The 15,704-nt window shown below is 37.7% G+C and overlaps 4 protein-coding genes across 8 annotated transcripts; 1 reads left to right on the plus strand and 3 right to left on the minus strand.

Moving 5' to 3' along the window:
* Positions 1-2,115: 2,115 nt before the first annotated feature.
* Positions 2,116-6,075, minus strand: LOC106306589. Of its 2 annotated transcripts, none has more exons than XM_013743257.1 (6): positions 5,865-6,075; positions 3,747-5,173; positions 3,410-3,661; positions 3,195-3,275; positions 2,455-2,856; positions 2,116-2,363 (listed from the first exon to the last, which is right to left on the minus strand). In XM_013743257.1, exons 2-6 carry the CDS (start codon positions 4,830-4,832, stop codon positions 2,307-2,309), a joined length of 1,878 nt encoding a protein of 625 aa, XP_013598711.1. In that variant the 5' UTR covers positions 4,833-5,173; positions 5,865-6,075; the 3' UTR covers positions 2,116-2,306. The 2 variants fall into 2 exon arrangements, with proteins under 2 accessions (XP_013598711.1, XP_013598710.1); XM_013743256.1 differs by having other exon boundaries at positions 3,410-3,664; positions 5,865-6,063.
* A 230-nt stretch (positions 6,076-6,305) lies between these two features.
* On the minus strand, positions 6,306-8,796 carry LOC106306669 (probable inactive shikimate kinase like 1, chloroplastic). 3 transcript variants are annotated; one of them, XM_013743373.1, is made up of 11 exons: positions 8,529-8,796; positions 8,272-8,312; positions 8,133-8,187; positions 7,974-8,046; positions 7,581-7,668; positions 7,377-7,459; positions 7,151-7,247; positions 6,984-7,062; positions 6,836-6,900; positions 6,673-6,741; positions 6,306-6,539 (listed from the first exon to the last, which is right to left on the minus strand). In XM_013743373.1, exons 1-10 carry the CDS (start codon positions 8,707-8,709, stop codon positions 6,673-6,675), a joined length of 831 nt encoding a protein of 276 aa, XP_013598827.1. In that variant the 5' UTR covers positions 8,710-8,796; the 3' UTR covers positions 6,306-6,539. The 3 variants fall into 3 exon arrangements, with proteins under 3 accessions (XP_013598827.1, XP_013598826.1, XP_013598825.1); XM_013743372.1 differs by having other exon boundaries at positions 6,471-6,561; XM_013743371.1 differs by having other exon boundaries at positions 6,471-6,587.
* A 51-nt stretch (positions 8,797-8,847) lies between these two features.
* LOC106306668 (uncharacterized protein At2g33490) lies at positions 8,848-12,209 on the minus strand. 2 transcript variants are annotated; one of them, XM_013743368.1, is made up of 11 exons: positions 11,885-12,208; positions 11,559-11,631; positions 11,383-11,454; positions 11,242-11,303; positions 11,085-11,153; positions 10,961-10,989; positions 10,671-10,872; positions 10,311-10,559; positions 10,186-10,239; positions 9,268-10,096; positions 8,848-9,124 (listed from the first exon to the last, which is right to left on the minus strand). In XM_013743368.1, the coding sequence occupies exons 1-11, from the start codon at positions 11,999-12,001 to the stop codon at positions 9,099-9,101; spliced, it is 1,782 nt and encodes a 593-aa protein (XP_013598822.1). In that variant the 5' UTR covers positions 12,002-12,208; the 3' UTR covers positions 8,848-9,098. The 2 variants fall into 2 exon arrangements, with proteins under 2 accessions (XP_013598822.1, XP_013598823.1); XM_013743369.1 differs by having other exon boundaries at positions 8,917-9,143; positions 11,885-12,209.
* Positions 12,210-12,699: 490 nt separating this feature from the next.
* On the plus strand, positions 12,700-14,493 carry LOC106302270 (F-box/FBD/LRR-repeat protein At3g26920-like). Its single transcript, XM_013738813.1, has 4 exons — positions 12,700-12,784; positions 12,869-13,718; positions 13,800-13,928; positions 14,027-14,493. The coding sequence occupies exons 1-4, from the start codon at positions 12,768-12,770 to the stop codon at positions 14,312-14,314; spliced, it is 1,284 nt and encodes a 427-aa protein (XP_013594267.1). The 5' UTR covers positions 12,700-12,767; the 3' UTR covers positions 14,315-14,493.
* The last annotated feature ends 1,211 nt before the right edge of the window (positions 14,494-15,704 follow it).

Here is a 15,704-nt window from a genome sequence, read left to right on the forward strand (position 1 = left end):
TTTAAATCCCCCATATTGTGTTCGACTTTGATCAAACTGCCAAAACGGTTACGGTAATAATCTTGTCGACATAGAAACACGAATTGGAGCCATGTGCTGCTTTGAATGAACATATCTAGTCAAAAACAGATTCTTGGTGGTGGAACGTTGAAGACAAGCTTCAGGCCGAATGCTATCCAACCTCGACCTGACGAGGCTTGATGACTGTCTGAATCGAGATGATGTTCTTTCCATTTGTGATTTTTACAGAGAATGTATGAGAAACGACGACGGCAATAGCATATGAATGAGCAAGAGATGACATCGGATGAAGTTTTGTTTATAGCTGAAGAAAGAGAAAGGAAATTAATTACAGAGATGAGAAAGAGATGTAAAGTGGGGCTGAAAATTCAAGTAGACACGTGAGAGAGAGAAATGAAAATTTGAAAGAGGGCAAAATCGGATTATCAAATTATGAACAGTGTAAAAAACAGTGATGTGGTAGATAGTTAATTATGAATTTTTGTAGGTATAGAGAGCCAAAATACTCTTATAATTTTATAATTTTGAATAATAATCATAATTATTTAAAATAATATTTTATTTTAAATAGTTTGAAAATCAAAGTCTTGATATTATAATCTTAGAAGATTATTGATATATAGTGTTAATTCTATAATTTTATTATAAGTTTCCAAAAGTTTTTTTATGACATAATTTTTGATTAATAAAAAACAAATATTAGTGAACAATAATTTATTTTATAACATTCTATTTTTGCATTTTTTTTTCTACCACTTTATTTTTTCAGAAGTAAAATAGTTACAAATAATTAATTAACAATTACAGTACTACGTAAACACACATGTATTTCGGCAAACATATAAAAACATTAAATACGTAAAAGCATAAAATAACAAAGAATGCAACCAAGAATACAAAAAATAAGTTTTTTATTCTTCACTGATGTTTTATATATGTATTCTTTCTTTTTTCCTCTTACAAAATAAGCATGTCAATTTTATTATAATCAAAACAATGTCAATAGAGTCTTAACTCTAGTCCTGTATTAGTATATTATTTCTGATTTTCAATTTATATATTACAATAAACTTTTTCATTGATTAATATTATTTTAAATAATTTACCATATAATTTTATTATAATCAAAGCTATAAGAATTATATTAATAGAGTATATTAACTTTAGTCTTGTATTAGTATAATGTTCCAATATTTCAGTTTTATATTATAATAATTATTTTCATTTATTAATATTATTTTAAAATACTTACCATATATTTTTCTATTTTTAAATATACAAATACTTTAATCATTTTTGAAAGTAATAACTCAACTATACAATCAACATTTGTCACTGAAAAATGACTGAATATTTTTAAAATTGTATATTTGACTGTTCTACATTTATTGGACACATTTTAGAAAAAAGAATATATATAGTGAGTATAAGAAAATATTATTAGGTTTAGGTTTATTAGTTTTCTGTAATCTATAATTTATTGTATCCACTATTAATATAAATATGTTAAAATCGTTTATATAATTATTTTTATCATACCATATTTATTTATATGTATATTTTAAATTTCTATAATGTAATCTATGATATTTAATTGTTTATATAAACAAATTATGTTAGTTCTTCCAACTTTAAAATGTTTAATTGTTTGTATAGTAAAATAGATTAGATTAAGTAGTTCTAGGATTAATTTCCTTTTTAAAACTTTAATTAAATAAATAAAAATTCAAATATCAACAACCAATCAAATTAAGAGAATTAATTCTAAACTTCACCTATGAATGACATCTAAGCAAAAGTCAATTAAGTGACTTCTCAGTTAATATATAGTAGGATTTAAAAGTTCAGAAACCTATTCAGTTTTTGGTTGGGTTTCAGTTTTTTTAACTCCAGAGATATAGGTTCCATAGTGTTTCATTTTTTCAGATAAATGTGCTCGGACATGTACACTATCTAATATAAAAAGAATTTTATTTAATTCCAAAAATAAAATTGTGCTTTGATAAGAATTTATTTAATTCCATAATGATTATTATGTCAGCTGATGAGATATCATTTCAGATTTCATATCACAATTTCTATACTTGATGTTACTGGTCAAGGAACTCATGGGGCCATGAACATTGATCCGATCCTATCTGTTGGATGGAAGAAAAAAGACAAAGAGTAATAGTTAATGTAAGGCCTGAATCTGTACAACGTTGTGTCAAAGCCATGGGGTTATGTACAAATAAGCCCATTGATTTCTTCTTAGACAAGAAAACGAAATACAACCATTGAAAAACTTAGTCTGTGATGTTGAAGTATCTTGGGTTTTCTGGGTAATGGTACTCCACATTCAACTGCAACAAAACAAAGACGAACCAAAAAAAAAAAACTGATTAAAACTTAAAACGTTGGTCAAGAATCAGAAGGAAAAATCTCAAACGTTACCTTTCCTTCATCTGAATCTGTGTGGCGTTGAGGAAACACGACTCTCAAGTCGTTGTACAGATAGAATCTCCTCTTCCCATCTGAATCCAAGTTTTTCTTTTGCCCCGTGGTGTCGTCATTATCAGGTTTCTTTGAAGCTTTCTTGGGTGATGGGCAGATAAACCTCAGGTGAAGAGCGTACCGTAGAGCACCAGAAGCACCGTTACATTCTTTGGAAGATTTTGAACATCTTTTCTCACTTTCGTGGGACTCATCAGGTTTCTCATCTCCTTCCACTGAATCAGATCCTTCACAATCTGTTTTGTTCTCTTTTGCACAGCTTCTGGCTTTTCTAGTGTTCTCTTGCGTTGATTCACTGGTTGGATTAGATGATCCCAAAGTAACCTTTTGGCGCAAGAAAGTCTGTATAATACCCCCACAGAAACCCAGTTAAACAAAAGAAAACTAATGTTCAAACTTCTTTTATTTTGTTTTTCACATACAACAGAACATGCAACAATGAAGTTAAAAAGGTAGATCAACTAGTGGAAATGAAACCACCACTGAGTTTTTTTCTCCAGACCTTATGCCAAGCTTTCCTAGAGGCTATACTATTGCTCTTAAGGCTATAGCAAGTACATTATATGATTCTTCTTTCTTCAACACAAAAAAAAATATAGTTTTTTTTTTCTACAAGTCAAAAAGAAGAGAGTGTTTGCTTTGAAGGGCTACGAGTAAAATGTTTTTATGTTCAATATTACCTTTGTTCCGGCTGGCATATCAGTTAAGTCATAGTTACAGAGGAACGTGTGAAGAGGTGTTTTCTCAGGATTACTAAGAACCTGCACAAAGAGCAATGAGTATTTGGAAACACTTTCAACCACCACTCAGATGAGTTTTTAGCCACAACATTTATAATGAAATAGTATCAATACCAGATGCACAAGGAAAAAATAAAGAAAAAGGATATGTATACCAGTTGAATCCGACCCTTCATGGGGATCCTTAGTTGGCTCTTGGAGGAGCTCTGAGCATCAAAGTTGATTGGACTTGTTTTCAACTTCTGGCTCCAGAACTTGTTCGATTTAGATCCTCCACCAAGATCTATGGAGGCATAGTATAGCAAGACGCAATCATCACCAACACTGGTTACTGAGAACGGAAGCTTCTGTGATTTCGGAGATATGTCTCCCCCAGCTATACTAAGAACCGCAAGAAAACCGTCAATCTTCTGCACAGAAAGAAACAGCAGAAAGTCATGAGTTAACTTTGTTGATGAGTCATCAAAGCATCAAAGTTAAAGATGAAAAAACCTGATTTGTTGTCCCGCATGACAATCTTCCTGTCAACAACGACTCCTCGAAAGAACCAACCAATGACCTCTGAATGGGGCGTCCACTCAAGCTTCTACTGAACCTTCTGCACGGAGATGAAGGAGTTGGTTCAACACCTCTCTCCATTGAAAACGCTCTCCTTAGAGCATACGCATCATCAAACAATCTACGGTCGATTCTTAGTTCTGCTTCTTCACTGATATTCCTCAACTCTTCCACTATCTTCCCGTTTTGGCCAGCTTTGATTCTCTCAGAAAACTTCGGACCAAGCGGTGAGAGAGAGAGCGGTGGAGAGGCGGATATATCCTTATCACAAGGTGAGGTCCTATTGGATGTAGCAGAGGTTTCATATACTGGTGAATATAAGCAAACCTCACCTTTTGTGGGTCGGTGGAGGTCTGCAGAGTCTAGCAGTGGACCGTCAGTGAAGACCATGGAGGAGAGTCTGCTACTGTTCGAGGCGTTCTTCCATTCCCAGTGAGTAGATGTGGCTGTAGGAGTGGTGGAGAGATCCAACCTACCAGCGAGGTTAACCTTTGTGTGATCTTGTGCGACAGAACCGGGGAGCCCACTAGAGAGACCAGAATAAGTAATTTTTTGGTGGTTGATACTGCTGATATCAAGCAGGTCACCTCTGAATTTTACAGGGAAGAGAGTATTAAGAGGGGAGAGTACTCGTTTCCTGACCAACGCTCCACCAATATCTGCTCCTGTGACTCCAACGGTGGATGACGACAGAGAGTGATCAACAGCTTCCTTGTCCAGTGAGCTGGTTTCGCTTGATGCAAAACCAACTATCCTTCTAGCTCCAGTTAGACTTGAACTAACACTACTAGATGAGGTAGAATGGAATCTAGGCTGATCATCAGTGAACTCCAGAGGCTCCAATGATGTCTTCCTATCAAATTCTCCAATGGAAGAGCAAATGCCTTGGTCGCTCCCTCTGTTAAGGCCATCTGAATCATGGGAAGTGGAATACAAAGGCAGACTTTGCGAAAGGCTGGAGCTTGGAGCAGACGAAGCTTCATTCGATTGTTCACTTGAAGCAGTCTGTGGTAGACCCATAGCCAATGCTCAAAGGACTTTATCAAATAAAAAGTTGTGGTCCCCTAAGGGTGGTGGATACCTTGTTGGAACTTGTGAAGTGACAGTTTCCAAATCCCTACTTTATCTGGAAATCTCCTACCAAAGCCTTGCAATAACAACAATACTACCTCTATCTCTAGTGAAACAAATTGAAACTAGAACTATGTATCAGTGACAGGCATCCACAAGTCGTGCATTGCAACCCGCATACAAGAAACTAAACACTTGAAATTTATTCGACAGTGGTTTATGTCAGAGCGTCCTGGAGCTGTATGGAATTTGAGGGTGAAAGATACAGAGTTCATTGCAGTTACACTTTCCTGAAACGAATTAGACAGAGATACATAATCAATTACATATCAAAAACAATAAAGGACAAAGCCAAAGTTGGTCAGACAGACTCTTAAAGCTTAAAGCATAATTATAGCACAATTGCAGACGTTTAAGGCTGACAGTTCCAGTTTTTTAAGAAGGTATACGATAAAAAAAAAAAATCAAGACCCGGACACATTCACAATAATAGCCAAAGTAATTTTTTTAACAAATGTTTTAAAGTTTTAAGAAAGACGAAGAGAGCAACCAATACCAGCCATTCAGAAATAAAAATATACAAAGAACATAATAACTTGAGCTAAACCAAAATCATCCTCGCAATTTCTCAGTGTGAAATTTTCAAGCAGACATCATTACTACAAGACACGTATATAAGTATTGAGCAAAAATATACAAATGATCAAACATAACAACAATAAAGTGATCAAACATATGATGATCATGAACGCAACACCATGAACCACGGCGTAAAAAACAAAAAACAAATCAATCTGATCAATAAATACTTCAAAAGCTTCTCATATAAGACAAATCCCCAGAAAACAAAACCAGCTCATCATCACCATCAAAATCATCGAAAACAAACACCGATGCAACCACATAACTCAAACTAATCAAACAAGGTAAAAAAAGACATAAACAGAAGTCCAGAAAAAGTCGGATATAACAACAACGCACCAATACAATCTGTTCAAGAGAACGTTTCAGATGGAATCATTCACATGGATCGATTAATCAGAATCAAACTGGGAATAGAAACGAACAAGATGAATCCAGAAGAAGAGATAGAAAAAAGTTTTAGAGACGAGGAAGAATCTGAAGGAAGGGGTGAGAGAGAGAGAGAGAGAAAGAGGCAGAGAGAGGTTTGTTCCTTTCCCCCTTATCTTTGCGTCTGTTTATAAACAAATCCCAATTAACTCAGTCGCCATTACATTTCTCATTACGTTTTGTATTTCTCGAGATACGATTTGATTACACACTATATACATTCTTTTTTCTTTTGATTAAAGGAGAAAACTACAAGTTTGGCATGAAAAATACGCTTTTCTTCTACTACTTTTGTATTTTTACCATTATTACCGTTTTTATTGTTTTACCAACTATTGCGCCTCCAACGAACAGACACAAAAATATGTTTTTTTTTTTTATAAAAAGGACGACGAGACAAGAAAGCTGTTGGGAACTGAGATGAGCTTTTGTTTTTGCACTTTCTCTGTTTCACGCTCTTATCCCTTAGTGGGCCGCAGATATTATTAGGCCCACTTACTAGTGGATCAGATAGAATAAGCCAAACACGTGATCTCACGTGATAGAGACGTCAGATGTTTCTCCTCCATCCAATGCGTGCAGCATCTATAGCATAAACGCCGAAACACTACCAACATTTTACGCAAAAAATGCCTAATATATGTCCATCATTTACAACATGATAGAAACCCTAAACAAATTTCACAGATTTTGCGATGCATGGATAGTAAATATGAACCTAGAAAGGCCGAGAAGCTTCTTCCATCATTTTCTTCACTCTCGTCAACTTCTCTATTTCTTTCAGGACCTGAAGAACAACATATTCTTTCAGAAAACTTTTCACAGTTGTAACCATAAGTCAAAATGTTTAATAATAATAATCATAAAGTATTAAGACTTGCCTCCAAAGCAAGCTCTTCAGAAGTTACTGTTTCCAAGTCTTCACATCCCAGCTTTGTAGCTATTCCTGGTTCAAAGAACAAAAAGTAGCATGACTCATATACTGAAACGATCAAGGTTATATTTAGAGACTTGTGAATAGATTCTTACTTTCAAGGGAAATAACTGCATCTGCTGTATCGTAACCCTTTCTTGATTTTTCGTAACTCGCTTTCAATGCGTCAAACAACTGTTTCCATCATGAAACTCGGTTTCTTTGTTATAACACCGACAGAAACTTTAAGCAGGTCAGAGAGAAAGAAAGTAAGAAGAAAGACCTCAGGGGACGGTTCTGAGCTGAAGGGAGCATCTCCTTTAGCTGCGATTTCCAGAGGAACATCGATCCATATGGAGATCCCGTGTCTTAGAAGCGCACTGTTCAAGTACTTAAGGTCAAACGAGAAGCAGACAGAAGAGAACTTTAAAAGTCTAGGCAGAGTGTGTATGTTTTATAAAGTTCGAAATGGGAGAGAAACAACTGCGGCTTCTTATAAAAAAACATACAGATTTGTCAAGCTCTGGACTGCACCATCTCCAGCGCAAACTACAAGCCGACCCATAGATGATAGCTGCTTCAGCACTTCAATCTGTAGAAATATATCACAAGAGTCATCGTCAAAAACCATTATGTGGCACTTAGAATGATGTCGAGATCAATCCTCTACCTCTTTCGGAAATGGATGCATTTGATCAAATGATATAATTTACCTCTGATTCCATAAAAGATTTCTCATCGGCTTCCTTTAAAGATTGAACGGATGCATTTCCACCAGCCGCCTCTGCGATCAAATTATCACTGCACAATAAGAGTAAAATGAGGTTAGGAATAGTGTGAACGGACTTAACAAATATTCAATGTGAATTTAAAAAGAGGACAAGGATGATTAAGGACTTAAGGTGGCAACCCTCTGTTATGGTCTTATGGAGGTAAATAGGACAAACAAAGAGAGCTTAAACCTTAAAGCTTATAGATTAACACTAGTCATCGGATAAGCTAAGTAATGAGAATGTCAGATATTCCGGGCATTCTCAAGAGCTATATAAGTCCTCAAAAAACAATAAGAAGCAGAAGAGATTCTATCAAACACACGAGTGCCTTACCTATCAAAGTAGTAATATCGTAATGACTCAGCCAAAAGCTTGCCCAAGTTGGTTTTAATGTGGTTATTAACCCCTACACCATATTGTTAAAGCTCACACATAAGTATTCATCCCTACGAAGTCAGCAATTAGTTCTTTAAAAACAGGGAGAGGCCTTACCAACCAGAAATATTGAAGCTCCTTTGAGTTGAGGGGATATGTCCATAGCTTTCCTCTGAGTTTTTAGACGGAAACAGGTTAAGAGGAAGCAAAGCTGATTACATCAGTAAAAAGTAGGTTCTGTGATAAAAACTCTCACCTTAACAGCATCAATGGGATCCGAATCAACAACATTGACCCCTACCCAACAAAACAATAAACTGATAAGATAACCCGTGGTTCAATCAGGTAGAAACATTTAGTACAGTTTCACCAAGTTCTCGAGCAGACAGTACTAATCGTGAGAGAAATTCAGGACACAACACACAACTAGTTCAGCATCAGACATATCGTCGAACACTTCGAAACAAGTGTTCGCATCTCTAAAGTACCAAATTAGAGCTCGAAAAAACTAACCGGTGGAAGCAGACTGGTCGGCGAGACACGGAGACGGAGCTATACGTCTGTGAGAAGAAATGAGTTTAACAGAAGAAGACAGCAACGGTGCACTTCGAGCTTGAGGATAGACCAAAGGAGGAAGAAGACGAGGAACGAGTCCAGAAAAAGTTAGAGAAGCAGACGCAGCAGAGATCTCCATTGACGAACGACGAAACTATGTTCTTCTCCTCTCTCTAGATATCCGCCACGTATGTCTATCGAATCAGCCCAACGTGATAATTTTCTTCTACCATTTTTTTCCGGATTTTAAATTAAAATAATTATAAATGTATGCGTTTACGCTTGTGTTTCTTTTTTATTATATTAAAAACTCTCGGACATAAACCGCAGTAATATAAAAAGAGAGAAATATTAAAGGGATGAAAAATGAACAGAGGCTTCAGATTTACAATGGAAAAGTGAGGGCAAAAAAAATTAGAGAAAACGAAATTAACCAACTAAAGAATTATACATATATACTGACTAGTAGTATATTCACTTATGCTGATTCTCCTGATTCTCGTTTTGGTCAAATGCGACGCCGTAGCTTCATCGTTCTATCAGCTCTCCTACTCCTGCAAGATAGTTAATAACCTATGGAGGTTTCAATAAATCCACAACAAGGAAATACACTTATGATAAAAGTTCACAAATGTATTTTAAATATCTTTTATGTAAACAATGAAAAAGATAAACATTTTTTTTTGTTGTGTTTTACCTCTGATTGGACTGGTCTGAGCAACTCCCGTGGACTCAAGCGGCCGAGACAGGGTCATTGGTGTTAACGGTGGGGATGCTACTCCGTCTTCGTTCCTTCCGACCGCTCGTTGAGCTACGGCTCTATGGTTATTTGAAGGTATAGAGTAGCTCCGAGGAACGACCAGTGGAGGAACAGGCAGTGGCGATGCCACAATGTTGGTGGTGGACAGAGGAGCGAGAGTAACGGTGTTTTTTCTTTCTTGGTTCCATCCGGTTAGAGGCGCCGAGTGACCAACCAGAACAGGGGATTTGGCTCGTCTTGGCGGTGGTGGAAAGTGGCCCGGTGGTCTCGGAAGCTCGTGAAGCTCGTTATACCTCGGGGAAGAAGAAGACGCAGGAGGAGGTGAAGCTGTAGGGGAGGCTCTCGGAGAATGAGACTGGTGTACAGGAGGAGTCGGCAGAGGACGAAACGTGTCTGTGGTTGTGGTGGTGACAGGTTTTGATGATGAGGGTTTGATTGGTCCGGAAAATGCATATCTTACAGCTGCTTGCTGTTGATGAGGATGCTTGTCTGTTGTAGAAGGGCGAGGGAGGCGGACGTAGATGCTGTTGTTTTCAGCGTCTTTCCCGCTTTTAATCGGTTCTAACGGAGATGAATGCCATATGTTTCCGACGCTGTGGTTCGCTGGCCTCGGGTTTAAAGCCGGGTTTGAGTACCGTGAATCGCTTGGGGTTGGTAACACGTAAGCATTGGAAGATGGATTCGTCTTTGTTTTCTTTTCCGGGAACAACGGAGCTGAATAGCTGGTCATCCTGTGAGGGTACTCTTCTCTATGATCAGCATTTACCTAGAATGACCAATGAAACTATCGCAGTTGAAGCAAATTTGGTTACAAAAAATGTCAAATGGTTATGGAGATCATAGGAAAAGACATACCGTTGATGTTCTTGTTACAGAAGGACGAGGACACGAGTCGTCTGTATCGTCCATCTAGAGAGAAACAAGAGAGCATAAGATCATTCCGCAGAGTCATGTTTCTTGTCATTTTTAATTCGACTTACCTTCACTGAACCCCATGTTGGAGATATAGAAGCAGCTTCTACCCTCCGCTCATTTTCTTTGTACGCAAAACTGAGTTCTCCTTCTCTGTGACTGTATTGGCCATCATCATCATCATCATCCTCATTACTACCTTCCACTTCGTTCTCATGAACAGAGAGATCACAGTCAATGTGTTGTTTCTCTGCAGAAACTCTTACGTGACGCTCTACTGCATCCAGCGATTTCATTCCAGTGTAAAACAGACGCATCTAAAAGAATCATCATCAGAAGAAAAAAAGTTAAGAACACATAAGAAGTAGAAGAAGATCAAACTTCCATGTAAAATGCAATATAAATAAGTAATTTAGTTTGAAATTTACCTGAGCAGTGTGATGACGGACTGCTTGCGTGAGGAGACTACGAGCTTGTCCTTCCTTGAGAGATTTCAATCGAAAAATGCACATCGTTGCTTCTTCATGAAACTCATTGTAAGCAGGTCGAGACTCTGGAGGAATATGTCTTTCTCCTTTACTGCTTTTAGGCCTTCCTTTATCTTTCACAAGCGCCATCTCAAACACATTTCTGAGTAGTTTAAAAGCATAGAAAATGTTCAACGCACAACTTATCACACTGCAAAATGAAAACTTCACTAGTGAAAAAAAAGCCAAACCTCTTCTCGTTACATTGTTGCTTCATATCCTGCTCATTTAAAAAAAAAAAAAAAAGGATAAGAGAAACAACTCAAACAAGTAAAGCGTTTCTTGAAAACAAGAAGTAGAAAACTATGGTTATACCTCAACAGTTCTGAGGTCATTGAGAAGTGATTCTGATGGGGACGTAATCGTCTTGAATATATGACTACGCTGAAGAGTAAAAACAAAAAACAAAAACAAATGTAAGATTTCACCAGAGTAAAAATTACAGAGTTGGTGATTACAATGAACAGCTTACATATGTGTCAAGAAGTTTCTGGAGATCAAACTGAACTTTACCCAACATAAACAAGATTCTACCTACAGAAGAAAAAACAATGTTGCAATACACAATAGGGAAGTAAAAGTTGTACAATAGGACAAAATATTAAGCGCTTACTGCTTTCTTCGTCGTTATGAGGCGCAATTTGCTCCAAACAATTACCCATCTCTCCCAATGACTCAGAGAACTCTAAAAAATTGCATTAAGAAGTGTAAGACCATTTTTTTCTGTTCATAAAAAAAAAAAAAATATATATATATATATATATATATGAAATTGGATGTTTGTTTTACCATAAGCACTGTTTGCCGTAACAGCAGCAGCAGCGAGTAGTCTATCGTAGCAGTCTCTCATGTCATGCATATCCTGAGACATCACAAGTTAGTGTATCTGAGCTTAACTAGTGTTACACTAGGGTTTGCTACCAATTCGAAAGTTTCTAAATTTGTTCTTCACTCCTAAACCAGAAAAGAAAAAAGTTTCTAAATTTAGTCTTCACTCGATCAAACAAGGAATTTGTTTTCCTTCCAAATTAACTATCAGCCGCATAAACCCTAGTAAAATCTCTCCACGATTCCTCGAAACCACATTAAAATTCGCGAGGTTTTTTGAAATTTACCTTGCCAGCTCGAGCGAGTTCGTCAACAAGTGCCGTAGCGACGAGCTCGCCTTTCTCCTTTGCATCGACCTTATGCGACGTTAGTTTCCTTAACCTCCCAATCGAAGCTTTCATCATAATCACCCCACACTTGAAAAATCAACCCTAATTTATCAAAATAACTCTGAGGATTCGCAGACTGTTCTTCCTCGGGATCGAAATCTCAGTGAAACGATTCGGAGAAAGAGTGAGATTCAAGTATCGTACGGATGTGTTCAACCACATTCAAGGAAGGCAGCAGAGAGAAAGACAAACAAACAAACAAAAAGGTTTTGGTCAAAAAACAACAGATCGTTAAGAAAAAAAAAACAGAGAAGAGAGACGGAAGCAAGAACGATCCAACGGCGCATATCTCTCGTGGTGAACTTATACGAGGGGAAAGAAACGACACGTGGCGAGATCGTAACGGATAGAAGAGGGTAATGGGGAAGAAGAGTCAAAAGTCAAAGATGGATGACAGGGAAAGAAAGCGATTCTCATTATTTGGGTTTGACCGCCAGTGCGATGGTCAAACACCTCTTGTCTTATTTTGACAAGTTTGATTAACTGTTTCTTTTGAATCAGACAAGGTATTTAATAGTACGATTTAGATCTATTAAATACTATATATCTGGAGTTAATTAAACTACCAAAAAAAACCGGTTCTAGCCGGCCTACATGAAATAGTCACGGTTTTTCGTGATACAAAACCGAACCGAACGATGTTTCAATTGTTATCCGGTTTTGTACTGGTTTACTTATTAAAAACACTAGTGGGATTATCATAATCCTCACCGTCTCCGTCTCCGTCTCCGCTTTTGAAAACCCTAATGTTGGCGGTATAACGCTCAACTTTTCTCTGCCAATGGATTTGAAACGACGGTATGTTTTCTTACTTCTATGGTTTCTTAAAATGTAAGGTCCGAATAAACTCGTGATTCCTTTTGTTGTTTGGATTTTTCCTAGTTCATGTTTGAGAAATAGAGACAGGATCAGTGAGCTGCCGGATGCTCTGCTTCTGCAGATACTGTCTTTTGTTCCGACAAAAGATGCCGTAGCCACTAGTGTGTTGTCCAAACGATGGCGCTATCTGTGTAAGATGATGCCGAGGCTCAGGTTTTGGTACGAACGCACAGATGATCTAGAGAGGTTTTCAGATAACGTCTGCAGGTTTTTGCTCTCACATCAGGCTCCGGTTCTTCAGAGTTTGCATCTCGAAGTGAATTTTGAAAGGGGTTCCACTATGGATATTGGAGTGCTTCTGGGGGTTGCTTTTGGACTTCATGTGCGTGAGTTGGAGCTCCAAGTTTACTCTTGGGAGCCGTATAGGTTTCCTACAAGCTTGTACAACTGTAGGACACTTGAGACCTTGAAGCTTGGTTCTAGTGTCCTTTTAGACGTCCCGTTTCCGGTTTGTCTCAAGGCCCTTCGTACTCTTAGCCTTTTTGATGTGAGCTACAAGGATGATGGATCTGTTGTTAACCTTTTATCTGGCTGCTCTGTTCTTGAAAATCTGGAGGTTATGATGTTTTCGCATCCTCATCTAGGGACTTTCACTATCCATGTGCCATCCCTGCAGAATCTAACACTTATTTCTGACAGTGAAGATTTTACAGTATTTGTGATTAATGCTCCTCATTTAAAATATCTGAACCTTAAAGGGTTAATAGATGAGGACTCTTGTCTGATTGAGAATACACCTGAGGTGGTGGAGGCACATATTACTGATGTGTCTAGTGTAGTCTATGAGAACATTCATGGATCTCTAACTTCAGTCAAACGCCTTTCTTTGAAGATTGCATCCCCCTTGAAGCTGGTAATGTTTTTTTTTTTTTTTTGAGTTTCTTGTTGTTATTAAATTGTTTGTGTACTAAATTACTGCCTCATGTATGTGTAGACTAAGTTTAATAGAATCTTCAACCAGCTGGTGTGTTTGGAGATACATACATATGAACCAGAGTGGTGGAATCTGTTGATGCTAATGCTCCATAGCTCTCCTAATTTGCAAGTCCTCAAGCTCATTAGTGTAAGCATTATTTACAAGGTTTCCATCTCTCGTAATATTTTCCAACTGATCAGTTTCAGGTTTTTAAAGATGTAGTGTCTCTCTCTTGTTGTGTTTAGGAATGGTTTAGGATCCTAGATCGTCTCACCTATAACAGATGGAGTCAACCGAAGTATGTTGCTGAATGTTTGGTGAACCGTCTAGAGACATTAGTTTGGGAAAATTACGAAGGGGATATAGAAGATGATAGAGAGGTGGCTCAGTACATGCTAAGCAACGCAAGTCGTTTGGAAACGGCAACCTTCTCCAGAACAGACATTCTTCATACGGAAAAGAGACTCGAGAGGTTAAAGGAACTGGAGAGTGTGGCCAAGGCTTCCAACTCATGCCAGCTTGTGTTTACGTAAACTGATGTCACGTGGGAGTCCTACAAGCGTACTACATTACTCGCTCTATAAGGGTTTTGTACTATTTTTCAGATGTTAGACTTTATAGTATGGCGCTATGTTTAACCGTTTAAGAACTATGAACTTTAGTAAGTACTGTTAAGGACCTAAGGTGATTCAATTTTTCTTTTGTTTTGTGATTTGTTTATATCTAGTCGCATGTTCAGAATGGCAGAACATGTATTATGTTTACAGGTATGGTGGAAAACAGGGAGGCCTTCAAAATTTATAACCCAAGATGTCTGATTTTGACATTTAGTTGAGAGGATGACTTGAAAAACATATTTGTTAACCGGTTTTCAAGATATTGATATCAAATCAGCGGAACCAATTTTTAAATCTGAGTCAGTACATCTTATTAAATAAAGTTGAAGTACGTACCTTCTCCTGCGTCCACGTCACTCTGGAGAAGAGGGAAAATCGCATAACGTGGCGGCATGGTAAGGCACTTTCGATTTTTCTTTTCTGCCGGGTCGCTCAATTTATTTATTGCACTGGGCTTTTATTACTTTGCGAATAAAGCTCAAATCTGAAACCCAATTTTATCACATCTGTTAGAAATTCACATAGAGTTAGGTTTACCTCTTCCATTTTCCTTTTGCGCCGCTACCTCCACGATGAAATCCCACGGAAACTTAAAGCAACATTACGATCTACATAACGTCTACAAATCTTATCCTAAATCTGGAATCGTCTTCAAACTCATACAAACCCATCGACATGGCGACTTCTCGAGTTCGAGAACAACAAGCGACTGATCAGACGTGCAGAATAGGAAGAGGAATATCCACGCGCCGAATAGTCACATGAGAACGAGGAGAGAGAAATGATGGGAGAGGAGCCAGAGCGCGAGCACAAGGGAGATGGTCGTCACGTAGTTCACTTTGAAGTAAGGGAGATCCCTCCGGATCCGATAATACGCATCAGTAAGAGATTCCGCCCTGAAATTGCCCGTTGCTGCGATAGGCTTTGGCGGATCAAAGCCGAGAGGCGAGAGAGGAAAGTGCAGAACGCCGGTGTAGGAGACGGGTTATGGTTTACGCTATGGTAAATCGATCTCTCTCTGAAGCAACCCATCCGTTTGCATCTTAACGTCATGATCTGGTGTAAACAGCCTCACCAAAGAATCTCTACCATCCACGTGGACATAGAAAGCAATTCAGCACAAGTGTAACATTAATGTTTGTGGAACGTAATCTATAAAAGGACAGATTTTGTAACACACGTATGTAAGTTCCTGGACACGTACTTTTTTTCTTGATGTTCTATATTAGTTTGGTTTCTAAGACGCTACCATAATCTTTTTATCCAGGTTTTAAAGAACCACATGATATATTTTTGAACTTATTTT

This window comes from Brassica oleracea, chromosome C7 (genome assembly GCF_000695525.1).
Source record: "Brassica oleracea var. oleracea cultivar TO1000 chromosome C7, BOL, whole genome shotgun sequence".
Taxonomy (NCBI): domain Eukaryota; kingdom Viridiplantae; phylum Streptophyta; class Magnoliopsida; order Brassicales; family Brassicaceae; genus Brassica; species Brassica oleracea.